Source organism: Dipodomys merriami, unplaced genomic scaffold (genome assembly GCF_024711535.1).
Source record: "Dipodomys merriami isolate MVZ:Mamm:240054 unplaced genomic scaffold, mDipMer1.0.p SCAF_8, whole genome shotgun sequence".
NCBI lineage: Eukaryota > Metazoa > Chordata > Mammalia > Rodentia > Heteromyidae > Dipodomys > Dipodomys merriami.
In genome coordinates, this window is record NW_027206401.1 from 25,303,122 (window position 1) to 25,322,046 (window position 18,925).

At 36.8% G+C, this 18,925-nt stretch overlaps 1 protein-coding gene across 4 annotated transcripts in view; it reads right to left on the reverse strand.

Moving 5' to 3' along the window:
* Positions 1 to 18,925, reverse strand: part of L3mbtl3 (L3MBTL histone methyl-lysine binding protein 3) — a 101,435-nt gene that overhangs the window by 29,771 nt on the left and 52,739 nt on the right. For all 4 annotated transcript variants that reach the window (XM_070010934.1, XM_070010931.1, XM_070010933.1 and 1 more), the window contains 4 exons: positions 14,634 to 14,719; positions 11,868 to 11,978; positions 6,393 to 6,507; positions 4,021 to 4,123 (listed from right to left, as the gene is read on the reverse strand). In XM_070010934.1, the coding sequence (XP_069867035.1) occupies positions 4,021 to 4,123; positions 6,393 to 6,507; positions 11,868 to 11,978; positions 14,634 to 14,719 (415 nt within the window). The remainder of the gene's footprint in view (positions 1 to 4,020; positions 4,124 to 6,392; positions 6,508 to 11,867; positions 11,979 to 14,633; positions 14,720 to 18,925) is intronic.

Genomic DNA, 18,925 nt, shown 5'->3' on the forward strand with positions numbered 1-18,925 from the left:
AGAGGATTCAATGAGTCACACATGTGAGTCACACGTGTGAGTCACATCTGAGTGCCTCCAAAATAGGAAGTCATTAATCCATCCTACACATTACTATGGCTTCAAAAAGTGAAGAGTGACATTTAACCCCTACTGTGTAAAGAATACTAGCAAAATATCAACAAACAAAAAACAGCGTTAAAAATTCCACCACACGCCTTATTTGTAGAGACAACAAACACTTCCAAGGAGAAACCTTTTCTGAGGATCACTCAATATATATCCCTATTTTGACTCTATTACACCAGAGGGGCCTCCTTAAAAGTAAGGCCCACCTAACCCAGAAAGGGGAACAAAACAGGCACTCCAACTGTGTGGGTTGGAAAATTGGATGTTCAATTAATACCTGCTCACAGCTTGCAGGTGTACACGTACCCAGAGCTAGACATTTTTATAAGACATTCCATAGACCTCAGAAATACTTTTTGGAGGTTGCTGGAAATGCTCTGATTTGTTGCATTTTCTTTTCTATGTCGCCAAGATAAATTTTATTTCTGAAGACCCTGGGTTGAGTACGCACTTCTAAATATACCATGTTCTTTGTCCTCTCAAAAGGCCCAATGAGTGGGAAGTGACAAAGAGAAACAATACAACCACATGGCTTCTCATGCCAGTTGATTAGTATGCCAGCCACTGAATATCCATCCATAGCAATGAGAAGAGCATATCCACATCCCGCTTTCTCACAGATCATCCGTATCACATTTTACAAGGTCACATTCCCAGACTTCAGTTTGGAGGTATACGTGAAGTTTCTATCACTTCTTAGATCAAATTTGATTTGTAATCTTCAGGGGCAGTAATAACAAATGCTCATCAAAACACAGTCTTTTGCTTATGTGAAAATAAAACTGACTGTTCTTGCCAAAATAGCAACTTTCCTTGTTATCTAAGCAAAGAATGCATGTTTTGATGTATGCAGTTTCCCAGTAAATTAATCCAAAGAGAATTTTCTCATTATGTTTTCCTAAACACAGCATTCTTTGCAAGGACAGAAATAAGTCCAGTGAAATGAACCTTTCAGAAAATATCCATGATGCAGCAAGCAATTCCACAAGTCTGCTAATGAAATGGAAAACAGGCTCGGCCTGCTGAGGATTAATGTCCTGCCAGAAAGGGAGTGTTGAGGGCTGTAAAGAGGACAGGCTGGCCACAGAGTCTAAGAAAATGGCTGAGAAGGGCAGACAGCAGTTGGACAGAAAGTAGAACCTGCCACTAGCTCTGTGAATGGTATTCCTTTATTCAGAGACCCTGGTCCACAAACTGCCCAAGTCACAGACTGTACTAGCTATGCCCTATAAGGAACAATGAATACTACTTCTTCATCGGGGTTCCCCCTCCAGCCATAAATATATGAATTAATTTCCTTCAAGAAATGAGGAATTCCCTAGTATGTCTCCAATTACTCTAGAAGAACTTCTTTGCCACGTTCCCCACAAACTCTTTCCTGAATCACTCACAGTTTTCTCCATTTCCTGAACAACACTGAATCTAATGGAGAAATGCCCCAAAGACAACCTTTGAAACTGAAAAAGAAGTGGCCCAGCTGAAGACCTTTGAGGTTTCACCTGAACATGCGGGGGGGTGAAGGGGGGAGGCAGGCCTGAAGAGTGGTGGGGACACTGGGAGGGGACATGGCTATCACCAAAGACGTCGCTATCACAGGCAAACTACCATTCAGAGACGCTAAGCATATCACTCCCAACTGGATTCATTTTCCACAGAATACCAAGTCAAATTGTTAAATACTCAATTACATCCCAGTAACATTGTCACCATTCATCTAGGGTTTTTTAATTCTTTTTCATCACAATTTGAGCAAATCATCTCCAGTCTAATCAACATGATAGTATTGTATAGGAGAAAAGATCCATGTGCAAAGCTTTAGTTTTAGTTACTGTTTTCTATCTTCTATTTTAGCTAAATTATGTATTCTATAAGTAAGTACATGAGTCTGAAATTTGAGGCTGTGACTAACTCATAGAGCAAAGTACAGAGAGGCAGAGGGAGAGGTCAAGAACAAAACTATGGAATCAGCCTCTGTGTCTACCAACTGATGAAAGGATACAGAAAACATGGTACATATACTATATATATATACATATACACACACACACACACATATACACAGATTGTAAATATAGTTGGATATGTATATATATACATATATATATATATATATAAAATGGAATATTATATTCAGCCAAAAAAAGGATGAAATAGTCTTTTGCAATACAATTGAACTGTAAATCATACTAAGTGAAAAAAACCAGACTGAGAAATATCGCATGCTCACTGTCATATGTGGAATCTGTACCTAAAAATAAAAAGAGCGACTCAGTGTAAAACTGAGGGCAGAGGAAAGGAGAATTGGGGGGGGGGGGGGGGGAATCAGTGGGAGAAGGAAGAGTGAGAGAAAAGGGTGAAGGATTGATATGACCAAACTATTTTATACATATGTATGAAAATAGAATAATGAAATGCATTCTAAGTGTTAAAAAAGGAGTAAGAAAGAGCAATAGAGGAGATAATTTTGATCAAAGTATGTATGGAAATATTATAATGAAACCCCTCTGTACAATTAATATTCTAATCTAAAAAATAGAGGAGAAAAAAGAAAACAAAAAGGAAAGATCAGATGCTCAGCTATACCAGGCTCCCCACACCTCTCCAGTATTTCTGTGGCCTCATCAAAGCTTGTAAGAAGTAATAATTCTTGCATCATAGGCTTGCTCTGAAAGCTTTTCAGCACATGGAAAGCAATTAGAATAATCCCTAACTCAGAGTAAATAAATGCTCAATGTTACCTGACTTGTGGAAAAAGCTGCTCTTCAAAAATATTTATTGAACAGGGGAATATTTTCCATGGTTTCTGAACATGCCATGGAAACTTAACAGACTCATGATGTATTTCTTACACTTAGACTTACTGATCTAAAAGGAACCCAGTTGCCTGACTAGCCAATATTTAGCAATGTCAAAGAGGCAATATTTTGAACTCAGTTTTAATGAGTCCTGTTAACTTTCCATTTGCAATAAAAAGGATTTTTAAGTGCAATCACCATATGTCTTTTTATTCTGGAATCTACTGAATCTCATAACAACGAGGGAAGAACACTGCTAAAGGAAGATAAGCAGGACTGAGGCTGAAGAAATGAAAACGACAACTACCTCCAGAGAAAGTAATTACACCAATTTGCAGTTCCTATTCATTTTTAGAGCAACAGGGGATGAAATTTCAGAATTTTTAAAGATCTAAATTCCCATCCTATAAAGCTGGATGACTGAGAAGTCATTCTTTTTCTTAGTGGGCAATCCAATTACCATGTTTACACTTGCACTGACAAATTACTGTTTTCATACATAACCAAATGGTATGCTTCTGTTCCTTAAAAATCTCCAGCTAAATTACAGTATTTATTGTAATTTCATTAGTATTTTTAAAATGTCTACAAAGATCTCTTTTGCTACCTTTTCAAGTGACTGAAGAGCACGAGAAAAAAATATGAAGGGAATTCTTTCTGACCATTACATGTTTATGGCTAAGTATAAGCATTGTTTAAATATCCCCACTATTAACTGACAATTATCTCATCCATTACTATTCAAAACATATTCAGTCATTCGATCACATAGTACTCTTGCCAGTAATTTTTAATTTCTTTTCACTATTAATGGACAACTCAAACTAATCATTTCAGAAGCCACATATCTGTAAAACTAGTCAGGGTTGCCAAGAAAGGCAGAGCTAGAGTAAATCTATTTTAAACCTTGAATACATTTTCTTCTAGGAAGATTTAACTTTAGATAAAAACCTTCATTTTAAATGTTCTCCGTGGTAACCATATTTCTTCTGAATCTGAATGTAAAATCAGCTCCCATCTGTTTACATACAAGAAAATCGTGTTCTAGACATAAGGGACAAAGGCTCCCGCCATCACCATGTATGAAATCCTTCTGTGAGAGGTAGCGAGCACATACCTGTTAGGGCCCAGGTGCCTTGCTCTCTTAAAATGGCCAATCCCTTTACACCCTAGAGTTGAGCATCCTCCACTTTCTGAAGGCTCCATTAATTCTGCAGAGCCTATGGAAAAGCAAAAAGAGAAAGAAAGGGCCAGAAGTTAAGCAAATGGTTGTACAAGTTAAATATCTGGAGTCAGATTAAAGAAGAAAAAGAATCTCTAAATATTTAATTTTGGAATCAATACGTATAAACAGAAACATTTTTAAAAAAGAAAATAAACAGAAAAATTAGTTGGGCCTGTAAAAATCAAAACAATCTTAAATGTTCTATTTTTATAGAATCTCACTAACTCTGTTCACACAATTTACCTTTTTCCTATAGTGAAATAGTAAACTTCGATATAATCTTCTTTCAAAACATAAATTGGGGGCTAGGAATGTACCTTAGTGATAGGGTGCTTGCTTAGCATGCATGAAGCCCTGGTTTTGATTCCTCAGAACCACATCAACAGAAAAAGCCAGATAGTGCCCAAGCCCTGAGTTCAAGCCCCAGGACTGACAAAACAAAACAAAACACACACACATAAATTAGAAGCCCATAATCCTAGCTACTCAAAAGGCTGAGATCTGAGGACTGTGGTTTGGAGACAGTTCAGGCAGGAAAGTCTATGAGATTCCTATCACCAGTAACCACCCAAAAAAAGGCAGTAAGTGGTTCTGTGGTACAAGTGGTAGAGCACCATTCTAGAGTACCCTCCCATGCCCTCAGGAACAGTGCCCAGGCTCTGAGTTCAATCCTAGACACACACACACACACACACACACACACACACACACACACACACACACACACACACACACACACACACACACACACACACACACACACACACACACACACACACACACACACACACACACACACACACACACACACACACACACACACACACACACCAAAGAATCCACACAAATTAGAGAAGCCAAATTTGAATTAATAAGAAAGATGTAAAGAAGTTTCGTCAAGTGACACAAACTGCATATGAATACCCAAGTACTGTGAAAACATGGACCAAGCGCATGCAGGCTCTTCCTTCCAGCCCTTACCTCCCTCTTCCTGACCGTGCACGTGCAGATGCCCTCGGAAGTGGCACTAAGCAGTCAGCTACACATATATATTTATGTTTACACATATATTAAGCTTTGGTTTAAAATTTTTTTGCCAAACATAAAAATGAACATGGATGTTGTGTTTGAAACAGTCTCCCTTGGTTTTTTACCTCCTCTTAGATATTATCTATTGCAATTTCAATATGTTTTATGACTGTTGCATGTGTATGTTTTATGGGATGCTTTGTACTTGCCTACAATTGATTTCAAGGGTTTTGGGGTTGTTGTTTTGTTTCCTGGATGTGCTGCACTAGCTGCCATGTGCATGTGTCATTGTGCCAAACCCAGTGTGCACATAACATACAGAAATGAGGCCACTAGACAGGGAAGAACACTAAATTGTTCAAACTTAAGGACAGATTGTTGCATTTACTATACTTCTTGCTATAAAATCAATATTCCCTCAAATTGAGAACATGGTAGATCTCTGTACATCTATTTTAAAATTAAATTTAAAGTTTTTATTGATATAGGTTCACATACAGGTATTAGCAATAATAAATAAACAAGCTTTCTTTTCAGTTTCTATTGTGCAAAGCTACAATAGAAAGTTACTATAAGGGTTGTGAAATTAATACATTAAACTTTTAATAGTCTCACTAATTATCTTCCAAAAAATCAAGTACTTACTTATGAACACAGTGTTTACTTCTAAATAAAAGTGATCAAATGGCTACACATGCTTTACTTTTCCATGTGGCAATTTTTCTATTTTTGTGACTATAAAAGTATTATGACTATAAACATAGAGTAAGAAGTTTAACAGGAAAAAAACATACAGTAGAAGGAAAAGAAAGAAGATATAAAAAAACTAGGAAGGAGATGGGGCTAATGAGGGTAATTGAAGATGAATATATTTGAAGTAGTTTGTTGTTCTATATGAAAATAGGACAATAAACTACACTGAAATTGTTTTAAGATGGAGGAGAGAGGACAAGAGATGATGTCAGAAGGGCTGAGGCTGATCAGAATACCTTGCATATCTAAGGGGAAATGTCACAATAAAACCCAACCTTCCCCGTGTACAACTAATGTATGCTAATGGAAAAACTTGTTAAAAGAAGAAAACAGGAAGTGATGGTATGTGGCCCATGAACTCCTGACACATTTGTTAATTAAAGCTTTATATCCATCTCTCAAAAAAGAAAGAACAGGAAAATTAACACAAACTACACAAGAGAATGAAAGCATTTGTCAAGTTATCCTTGTGTCTCTCTTACTCAAAGGTGCCTGAAGAGGATGTCCAGTTTTGGAACACCAGCCCACAGGGTGAATATCAGGAGAATCTGCATCTATCCAGTAGTCATAGCAAGCATTCCAGCCATCAAAGTGAACCTGGATACCAGAGGAACAACAACAATCATAAAAATTCCTACAGTAACATTGGCCTCACAGTATTATCTTTTGTATTCTCTTCTAACTTATCACAGAAAATTTAATATTCTGTAAACAATTTCAATTATTTAAAATATTTTGCTCACAGCACAAAATAAAAGGCACTTCTGAATCCCAACAATAAATTAACCATCAATAACTGCCTTACAGAAGCACTGCTGGGTCAGTATCTTTCAACACTGAGCAACTTGAGAAGAAGAACTGAGTTATAACATCTTCAAACAATCAACGCCACACACCCAATAAATACTGCTAAGGTAATAAAAAAAAACCAGGGGAGGGAGGAGGAGAGATTACAGGGAGGAGTGGACAAGAAGTGCTTTCAAGTAAATACAAAGCAAAGCTTTAAAAAACAAAAATCCAATACCCTATTAGAAACATTCAATTTGTAAAATATTCTTGTAATTATACCATCTCTCAAAGACAGGTTTTAAGATGGTCACTATTAATATTTTAATGGACATCATGTAAAGAGGCAGTTGCTCTATTAGTCAATATTATCAGGCACCAGCTACCTGATATTAGGTATTACATACATACATTTTTTCACTTTCTCTAATAAAATGATCTACTGAAATGCTTTATATATTTTGCTTTTAAATCATGTTGGCCAATTAGTTTTTAGAAGTCTGTGATTCTTATTACACACAAGGCAATAGATGCCAAATAGATAAAATTCAAACATTGAAAGCTAAACAATAAACAACCTAGAAGAATGCATGGGTGAACTTACTTATAACCATGTCAAGAGATCAAATTTTAACTCATAAAAGACAAGACTGACTGATTTGATTAAATAAACACGTAAAGCTTCAATGATAAATATCACCAAAGCAAGATGGAAAACCCACAAGAAACTTGAAAATAAACACAGTTACCATAAGTGACAAGACATTCCTTAACTTATTAAACTTATTAAACTTAACTTATTAAACCCCATGGATGAAAACCCAACAGAATGATGGCAAATACATATAAATGGCTCATTATCAAGATATCAGTATGAGCTTAGTGTACAAGTATACACCTATAATCCCCAACACTTGGGAAGCTGAATCTAGGAGACCATGAATTCTATGGCAGCCTGGACTTTATTAAAGCTAGACCATTTCTCAAAAAAAACCCAAAACAAACAAACAAAAACCCAAAGATAAGAAGAAATATAAATGACCAATAAACATATGAAGAAATCATTTATTTTTTAAGTAAAAAAAACAAAAAAATTAAAAACCACAAAATGCAATTATTCTCCTATCAGCCAGCAAAAAAAATGCCCACATTTCAGTGATCCTTAGAGTTGGTAAAAGAGAATAAATGAGCACTCCCACAGATTATTGATTGGAGGATTAGGAATTGATGAGATAATTCTAAAGAGCTATTTGACAATAATAATCAACACTTAAAATATACTTTATTATGACACTTAAAATAATTCATAGTAATAGAAAATAACAAGAAGTAACCAGACTGCAGACTTTCAGGAGTTATGCTACATTAACACGATAAATTGTATGCAGCTATTGAAGGTACATATAATAAGATACATTGAATATACTCTCTCAAGCTTAGAAATCCATTTGCTTGGAGTCAAAGCCCCATAGGATTTTAACCTATCATGAATATAATCTTAAAAAGGAGAGGAGACAATGAGTAATTGGCCAGCTTACATATAGCTAGTTAGAGAAGTAACCAGGCCTAAAATCCAAGAATTGGAAATAAAATCACTTGTCATTCACATACATTGAATATAAAACATCACTTCAGAAAGCTGGCTTAGCCAGGCACTGATGGCTCATGCTTATAATCCTAGCTACTCAGGAGGCTGAGATCTGAGAATCATGATTCAAAGACAGCCTGGGCAGGAAAGTCTCCACCAGAAAACTGGACGTGGTGCTGTGGCTCAAAAGGTAGAGTGCTAGCCTTCAACTGAGGGACAGTGCCCAGGCCCAGAATTCAAGCCCCACAACTGACAAAAAAAAAAAAAAAAAAGTTGGCTTAAGTAGTAGCTCTTTCTTTTTCTATGATTAAAAGAGATACTGAGAGTGATGTTCACAATAATTTTCTGAAAATATGAGTTTGTGACATCAATGCTACCAATAACAATGAATCATAATTTTTGGCATTAAAGTCAGTTTAGATGATTCTAATTATCAACTAATCACAGTAAAGCACAATTCTTTCACTTGAAGTATAAAAATCTACATTTTCTTACTTTCTAATTCTTGATTCAACTTCTGTACTCAATGTTCATATAACTCATGCTCCCGTTATTGGAGATAACCAACTAAATCTTACAAAACTGAACTATAATAAGCAAACAATCCTCACAAGGTATAGGACTGCATACCTATGCAATTCCAGCACTAGAGAGGCTAAGTTAGGTGGACTGTGAGTTTTAGGCTATCTTGGACTAAACAGTGAGAAAGAGAGAGCAAAAACATGAGGCTGGCAGGGAGTAATCACAGGCATACCAAAAAAATGTGATAGAAGGATTGGAAACTAAAACAGGTATCCCTAAGCAAATAGGACTTAGGGAAAAAAAGTGAGAGAAGCACAAGAAAAGAAAAGTAAGAGGATTAGCTCAACAGACAACAGCAGAGTAGCAGGACTTCCAAAAAGCAAGGAAAAAGAAGATGAAATTATCAAAGCCTCAATGACAGAACATTTTCTGAAACTGAATACGAGGCTTCTGAGTGAAAAGAACTGAACCTGACAAATTAAAGGCCAACACACAGACATACCATCATAAAACAGGGCTAGAACCAGTTGCCAGAGAGATTCTAGAGACCAGAGGCCCACAGCCCAGATAAAAGGAATCAGAATGGCAAAACAATGCCAGAGGTGAGAAGGCAGAGGTATGATGCTGACATTATCTGAGAGAAATGTTCTCTACCTAGAATGTATGACCTAGGTACAATATGAAGTGAATGTAAAGCCAGTCTGCTGACATCTCCAAACAAGGAGTCAAAAAATATGTTTCTCCAACACCTGTTCTTAGGAAGACACAAAAAGAGATGTTTCAGCAAAGTAAAAGTATACCAGGCCAAAGAAAGTATATGATTATACTTGGTGCTTTTGAGGAAAATGTTATATACACGAATATATCAGCAAAAAGAAATCTCAGGATGGAAGCTTTGTAAAGGCATGGTCTGTCCTCTCAGGTGAATACAAGTACTTGCCTGAACTGGAGGAAGAGAGTTAAAGAACAGAAGAAACTAAGACTAACTGCTAAGAACTACAATTAGTATACTGTAGTTTCTGACTCAAAACACATCAAGTCAATTGGAGACCTTGTAAATTTTAATAAGAAAACAAAAATATAAAAGAAAAAAAACTATAAAGTAATTACTGACTACAGGAAATACAAAAGTCAATAAGGGAAAAATAACTTGGAAAGACTGTTCAGCAGTGAACAGATTTGCTTATTCATAATGATAACCTGGAAGAAAAGCAAACCAACATTCCTTTACTGGAAGGCTATTAGGCAAAACAATGGCAAGATCTAAATCCTGACCTGCCATAAAATAATATTTAATAAATTTTAAATAGATAAGCTGAAGATAAATAGGAACATAGGCAATATTTTACAAAATAGGACACAAAATATAAGTAATGACTAGAAGACATAAAGGTTCTTGCCACTGGGGAGCCAGACCAGGGGGAGGAGGACTGAGGCGGAATGGGGTAGACTGTACTCTTTCGTTGTAAAAACCTGCAAGATTCTGGCAAACATATTCTGGTCATTTTTCTTCAACAACATGTGGTACAATCTATAAAAAGTTAAAACTTTTTATTGTACTAGTTCAAGATGTGAAATATTATACATTATGTAACTTAAAAGCTGGTTTTCATTCAGCTTAAGAGTTGAGTTTATTCCTGAGAAACTTGAAATATAAAGCGAAAACTACATGAATTATTTCTCTCTTTCTCTTATATGGCTGGAAGCATCTTCTATTCTCAAAAGCTTCTGGTAAAGCTGGAACTGAGTTGCTGTCCTTGTTTACTGACCTTATTTAAAGGACATCATAAATACCAACGTATTTGCACAGCAGTTGTGAGACATTACAATAGTTGCACTAAGATGTCCACTGCAAGGCCTATGGCCAGCTCCAGTTTGAATGTCAAGGATTGGCCAGGATGTTGTTTTAGAAAGAGTTCAGCTGTAAGTAAAGAGCTCACTGAACTGCCTATCACAATATTTGACCTCTCTGTGTCAAAATCCCACATGTCAAATCTGAGAGTTAATTAATTTTTTTATTACAAAGTTAATATATGCTCCAGAAACCAAACTATTAACAAGAAAAAAACCTGAGTTTAGTTTTGATGTTCTTCTTACATATTTTTATATCTCTTTACAAAATTGCTTATGCATCTGTTCTTCTGAGAAAAAATAAAGAACAAAATATTATACCCTGATATTTCACTTGCCAGTATTAAATATTCTTGTAAATATTTAATTCTAATATGATGCAGATATACTGTAGATACAGTAGAAGCTACTGTGGTATTCTCAGTGTCAACTACTATAATCAGGGCTCTACATTTTTCCATTGAGAATTTATCTTTGCATATTCCTTAAGATGTTAAATTTTTTAAAAAAAGAGCATAGTATTAGAGAGTGAAGTATTTTATTTTGAACTGAATATAATAAGACATTCTATCTCCACTTTCTCCAAATACACATTCAAAACACTAAATTGTCACTCATAATTAAAAAGAAATTATCAAGTGATAAATGGCTACATTCTATTTATTCTCTGGCCCCTAGTGTCTAACCTAAAGGGCTCAAAATATGTGTACTAAATAAAGCCATGCTGATGATCAGAACACACACACACACACACATACACACACACACACACACACACACACACACAGAGAGAGAGAGAGAGAGAGAGAGAGAGAGAGAGAGAGAGAGAGAGAGAGAGAGAGAGAGAGAGAGAGAAATTATCTTCCAAGGAAAACCTTGGAAGAATGCTTACTTCAAACTATGCACAGCCACTTTGCATACTCCTATGGCTTGACTAATTTAATTGTAGGGCTAAAATGTCTTGAAAGAAAAGCCAAAACCAAAAAAAAAAATAAAAAAAAGAAAAGAAAAGAAAAGAAAAGCCAAAACCAAACCACAACAGTTTTCATTTCTTTTTTCTTTCTTTTTTTTTTTTTTTTTTTTTTTTTTGTTGGTCATGGGGCTTTAACTCTGGGCCTGGGCGCTATCCCTCAGCTCTTCAGCTCAAGGCTAGCACTCTACCACTTGAGCTACAGCGCCACTTCCCCAAACCACAACAGAAAACACTTACCTTTATCCGGTGATCATCCGTGTCTGCAACAGTGGCTACTCTAATAAACATGGGGTTTCTCTTGTCCACAACCTCAAGCTTCATTTTCTTCTGGAATCCATGTGGAGGTTTCTGCCACAACAGAAAAATTTTAGAGAGATTTTAGGCGAAGAGCAGGTGGACTCCATGGCACTAAGAATAATAAACAGATGAGCTATTTAGGGCACCAACCTTTCCAACTACTCTCGAGTTACGGATTGGCTCTGGATGGCACCTTCCCAATCAAAAAGCACAATCCCTACACACATGCAAGAGAATGCCATGAGAACCTCACCAAGGAATCAACAGAAACACTGATGCAAAGATATGACAGTCATTTGATTAGGGAAGGTAGGAAATTATTTGCACTGACTGGAGGTGATATGGCAAAAGCCAATAAAAGCATCAAATTCAGTTTTAAAAAGAGAAGAAAAGGGCTGGGAAGGTGGCTCAGTGGTAGAGTGCTTGCCTTGCATGCATGAGGCCCTGGGTTCAATTCCTCAACACTACATAAGCAGAAAAAGCCAGAAGTGGTACTGTGGCTCAAATGGTAGAGCCTGGGTGCTGTCCTTCAGCTCAAGGCTCAGAGTTCAAACCATAACCACAAAATATAGAGAGAGGAGAGAGAGAGAGAGAGAGAGAGAGAGAGAGAGAGAGAGAGAGAGAAGAAAAATGCTGAAGATGCTGAAACAAGATACCAAGGTTAGAAGCGATGATGGATGCAAAAAAGTAGAAGACAGTTTAGAAAAAGAAAATGAGCTATCAAAATAAACAAGACAGATCTTAGGGATAAGATAGCTGAATAGTCAACAGAACTATAAACCTGTGAATAAGTGACAGGCTGCAGAAGGCAAGGTGATTGTTTGGTTTTCTGTAAAGAGTGCAATATAATAAAAATGTTGCTGTACAAGTTAATTGAAAGAACTATCAATGCAAGCCACCTGAAAAGGAGCACTAGAGACATCTTCATGGTTCCCTCTGAGATGACACTAGACACAGAGGCTGATCCTGCCACAATTTCATCCCATTTAAAGCCACATGTAATGCAGCTATGCACTGCAAAGCTTACTATCAGGGTAGGACATGCAAACATTCTAAGTTTCTCTTCATGTAGCATGGTATTTTGCTTTTCATATTCTTGATGCTCTTTTCATCTACACTTGAACCCAAATCTATGAATTTTATCACTAAAAATTATATACACATAAAAGTATCATTTGAAGAAAATTACTGTTTATGATAGATGTGGCTATATTTTTAATATTTTTACCCTATCCTTTCTATCCATTCTATTTTTTTATCCTATTCAAATCTATTCTTCTTTTCTTTGAGACAAGGTCTTACCACCTATATATCCTAGACAGGTCTAGAATTCATCATCCTCCTGTCTTATCTTCTAGATTTGTGAGATTAAAGGTGGGCACCACCCCATTTAGCTTGTTTGTTTTCCTTTAAATTCATGAGAAAATATAAATGATAAAGATATATTTTTTTCTTTAAACTGATAACACTTGGTGGTTTTTAATGATAGAATTAAGTATGGATGTAGATATGGATGAAACCGAAATCAAGACTGTAAAGAGCAAAAACCATGCTGCATGAAGAGAAACTCTATTTAAGAATTCGATACTCATTTAAGGTAATATACATATAACATATATATATATTTTTTTTTATTTCCTACTCTTCCCTTGAATAGGAAAAAAGTATACTCTGAATCCTACTATGTTTGACTCAAAAAGTAATGACTCTGGATTAGATACTATCGTACTAAACACAAATGGCCTTGCAACTTAGGAATTAAATGTGCCGATTTGTGGCAATAAAACCAAAGACAGCATCTCCACTTGCCATAAACAAATCTGAAGAAATTACAAATATAATTTCGCTTGCAAGTATTTTCCTGATTGTTCTTGGCCTTTCAGAATAGTTAGCATATAAAAAAGAGGTTAGCTGTAAGATTTCAACTACTCAAGTCTCAAGCAGCATTATTTTTCAAGAAAACTTTAAAGTCCAAATGAAAGTATTTTTAAAATGTCAACAGCAAAAATTCCGGTAACAATTCTGAAAATTCTGACTTTAAAAACTGTAAAACTCAGCCAGGTGCTGGTGGCTCACACTTGTAAACCTAGCTACTCAGGAGGCTGAGATCTGAGGATTGCAGTTCAAAGCCAGCCTGGGCAGAAAAGTCTGTGAGAATCTTATCTACAAATAACCACCAGAAAACTGAAAGTGTCAATGTGGCTCAAGTGGAAGAGCACTTGCCTTGAGCTGAAGAGCTCAGGGACAGTGCCCAGGCCTAGAATTCAAGCCCTACAATTGACAAAAAAAAAAAAAAATGAAAAATAAAAAAAAAAGGAAAACTCAAGCTGGGCACTGATGGTGCAACGGTATAATTCTGGCTATTCAGGAGGCTGAGATCTGAGAATTACTGTTCAAAGCCAGCCCAGGCTGGAAAGTCTTTGAGACTCTTATCTCCAGTGAACCACCAGAACACTAGAAGGGGAGCTATGGCTCAAAGAGGTAGGGAGCTAGCCTTGAGTAAAAAAGTTCAGGCACAGTGCCCAGGACCTGAGGTAAAACAACTGGAAAAAAGAAAAAACCTTGTGAAACTCTAAGAATGTCTTAGTTGGTTTCTCTTTTCATTCCTGTTCAGGTTTGCCAGTATCATCTTTTTCTGTTCTTAAATTTTATGAACAAATAGTATCATCAACACAAACTAGAATAGTACAAAATGCATTGTCTTACCACTTTGAAAGCTCTTGCAGGAGCAGGTAAAGAATTGGTTTCTTCTAAGTATTTATCCCAAGAAAAATGTTTCACATTAGGATGACCTAAGAAACAAAGAAAAATATAAATCCTATAAAACTTAACCCAAATGACTATGAGAACAAGAAGCTATTCTAAAAAATTATGAGGTATAGTTATAGCTATAATCTAGGAATTAACATTCATACACATATAACTTGAAACTTGCTCAATGTTCAGAACTATTTACAATAATGACTTTTTCATCTTGATTTCTTCTTTTTTTCAGTCTGGGGGCTTGAACTCAGGGTCTGGGCACTGTCCCTGGGCGGCTTTTGCTCAAGGCTAGCACTCTGTCACTTGAGCCACAGCACCACTTCTGACCTTTTCTGATTATGTGGTACTGAGGAAATCGAACCTAGGGCTTCATGCATGCTAGGCAAGCACTCTACCACTAAGCCACCTCCCCAGCCCCATGATTTCTTTGTAGATAAAAATCAGTACAAAATAGAAATCATTTATTAAAAGGAATATAGAACCATTATAGATACTAATACATGAAAAATCTCAATTATCTTCTGTATGGTTAGGCTGAAATATAGAAATATACCAAAATTATAGATTATATGTAAAAATAGCTATTATTTGCTCCATTCCACTGCCTTTCAAAGTTCAAAGTCTATTAGTAGGCATGAGCAGGAATTAATGGGGGTCCAGAAGAGTAGGAATTTGCTACAGAAGAGGAATAAACAAATCTGCAAATATATTGGTAACAACGGAAATCAGGTTTCTCCTTGACAGAGAATATGCCTGTAGGAAAACTAGGATGGTATCAATGATGTTAGATATGAAGCAGAACAAACAGCTTTCGATCCATCGGTAGAGAGAGAAGTAAATTTTTGTGCATTAGGGACTAATTGATTTACATATAGGTCTTTTAAGAAGGCATATGCAAATATGCAAATAGGTATATTTACATGTATATAAACATACAAGTAGGTATATTTACATATACCTACTTACATATCTATATATTAAATATATACCTATATTTTATACATATACCTATATATATACATATATGGGGGGAGGACTGGAAGCAGACAGATCCTAGTAGAACAAGTATAAGTAGTTACAAGATCTTAGTTTGTAAGTATCACCCTCTTTAGAAAAGAACATGGATTCTCAGGGAAATGGACAACTGTAGGGTGGGTAAGGTAAGCATATGGCAAACCTAAATCTGGTAGGAACAGTTGTCCTCAAAAAATGAAAGAACATGTCCAAAAGACATAGAAATCAGCTTAAATCTTCTGAAAATCCAATACAAAATAAATGAGGTTACAATGTTTATTTGAACCATTTTTACATATACAGTTCAATAGCATTAAGAACATTCAAAAACTATTATATATTTGGCTATTTTTGAATTATTTATTTATTTTTATTTCTATTTTTTGCTGGTCCTGGAGCTGGAACTCAGGGCCTGGGCACTGTCTTTGAACCTCTCTGTGCTCAAGGCTAGTGCTCTACCACTCAAGCCACAGTGCCACTTCTGGCTTTTTCTGTCTACGTGGTACTGAGGAATTGAACCCAGGGCTTCATGCATGCTAGGCAACCACTCTACCACTAAGCGACATTCCCAGCCCCAATTTTGAATTTTTTTAAATCTTGCCAGAAGTTGTATTTTTTTCTTCTATTAAAACCAATGAAAGCTAAGTGCTGGTGGCTCACACCTGTAATCATAGATACTCAGAAGGCTAAGATCTGAAGAATGAAGTTTGAAGCCACCTTGGGTAGGAAAAGTACATGAGATTCTTATTTCCAATTAACCACAAAATGCCAGAGTTCAAGTGATTGAGCACTAGCATTGGACAGGAAAAGCTCAGGAATAGGACCTAAAAGGAGACAGGGATCATTCTGTCTCATCCAGGAAGTCAGATGTCATGCTACCACCCCTATGCAGCAGTATCAGCAGGAACCACTACAGAATGTCAATGTTTATTCACCAGGTCTCTCATCATTACCAAAAGCTGGTAACAGGAAGAAAGAAAAATCCAAGAATCCTCACAGTAGTTTCAATGAAACCAAATGAGGGAGTCAACTATGTACTCCCAGCTTTGAGTGTTGTATAAGCCACCAGATGTGGAAGAAGTGGACACATGAAATCTTTTGGATAGAACTACATTTGGGCCACCAAGTCATTATTAATAACTTGTCTTAGTATTGGATGACTTTTGTCTCTTTTATGTTTAAAACAGATCTATATGTTAGTCAGGCCACCAGTTTCCCCTTACTCTTTTTAGCATACAAGAAAATTTAGGAAGTGGAAGGTACTAGATTTGCATATCACAGGAATGGTCAGTCCTTGAATGAATAAACTATCATACACCCTGAATGAGGCATTGTGTCAAGGAACAGGGACAAGCCATACAATGAAGCCATCTGTTACAGTAGAATGAAGACTAGTATCTGAAGCTCTTCAAGGAGTCTCTGCTCTTACAAGCTGTGGAGCTCCATCTACAAAACAGCTGGCAGTAAAGTAAGGACTCATTCTTTCCTGTGATTTGAGAAACCTGTTTTACTTGTGTGCCTGTCCACAGAACAATCCTCCTAACCAACGAGACTTCATGTAAGCCGTTGACCCTGCCTATCTATTCCGATCAGCAGAGATCATAACACCTTCCATCGTGACATGCTCAACTATTCACAGTCTTAGGATGCTGCTACAGAAGATGCCCTGAGCATATGAGAATAACTCAAAATGATATACCACAAGGACACTGTTCATCAGCAGTGACACTGCTTCCTGTCAGAAGAAAAACTGAGAAGGCTGCATGGCCACAGGCACACAGCTAAAGCACCCAGAAACTTCAGACAACAGAGACAGCACTAACATGAGCTGCAAAATCTATTTGGAACCAAAAAGCACAACAGAAAGAAGAAAAAAACAGGACAGCAAACAGGAAAGCTCTAAAGTAAGTAAAAGATCGAAAGTCTCAAGGTTCTCAGTTGAAGGTGAGCTTCTTGCTTCTGTCAGAATCACCACGACATATGTTGTTCATGCTATACCTACAGTGCCAGGTCCCCTGTAGTCACTTGTCTGAACTTGTCCAAGCTTAACAATGCAGGTGCACATTCCATCCTTAACTGTACACTAATAAAATCAAGTCTAGAAATGAACCTCAAACTGAAGCATAAAAGATTTCTTTTAAACAGAATTTGCTTTTCCAACAAAGACAATGCTTCAGACTCTCGTGGAAAGTTAAGACAATGACTGAAGGAACAATGAGGGTCAGAAGACCACAGGTAGCCACAGTATAATAAAGTGTTACTGTAACACAACCACATTTTGCTATGTGCACTGTCTATGGCTACTTTTTCATTACAACTAGGTGAGTGGTCGTGACAGACTTTGGCACACAAACTTAAAAGCAGCCAGATGCCGATGGCTCACGCCTATAATCCTGGCTAGTCAGGAGGCTGAGATCTGTGGATCATGGTTCAAAGCCAGCCCCCGCAGGAAACTCTATGAGACTCATCTCCAATTAACCATCTAAAAACATGAAGTGGCGTTGTGGCTCAAAGTGGTAGAGTGCTAGCCTTGAATGCAAAAGCTCAGGGCCAGTGCCTAGGACCTGAGTTGAAGTTCCATACCAACTCACACAAAATAAATACAAAACAACAACAGCAACAACAACAACAAACACTTGAAAGTACTTATTACCTAGCTCTTGGGCTGGGAAGGTGGCTCAGTGGTAGAACGCTTGCCTTGCATGCCTGAGGCCCTGGGTTTGATTCCTTAGCACCACATAAGCAAAAAGAAAAAAGCCGGAAGTGGCGCTGTCGCTTAAGTGGTAGAGCGCTAGCCTTGAGCTGAAGAGCTGAGGGACAGCGCCCAGGTCCACAGTTCAGGCCCCATGACCAGACCAAAAAAAACAAACAAACAAACAAAAAGAACAACCTAGCTCTTTACAGAAAAACTTTGCCAACTCCTAAAATACAGTAGGCCTGCTTTATTCTCAAATATTATTACATTTGATTTTGAGCAAGCAGTCAAAATGAATGAATGAAAGAACCTATCAATGAGTGAATAAAGAATCAAAGGAAATTTCAGAAGCTAAGGCTTATGTGCACATTACTCAGCTTATCTGATGAGAACCCCTTGATTTTGTGTTATCACAGTTATGTTTAAATTGTGTGATCCACTGAGTGTTTCCTTGCCCTTAATTTTGTAAAAAATATTCCTCCCCAGAAGCAAATGGTGACCCCCCAAAATGGGAAACGTTATGAGC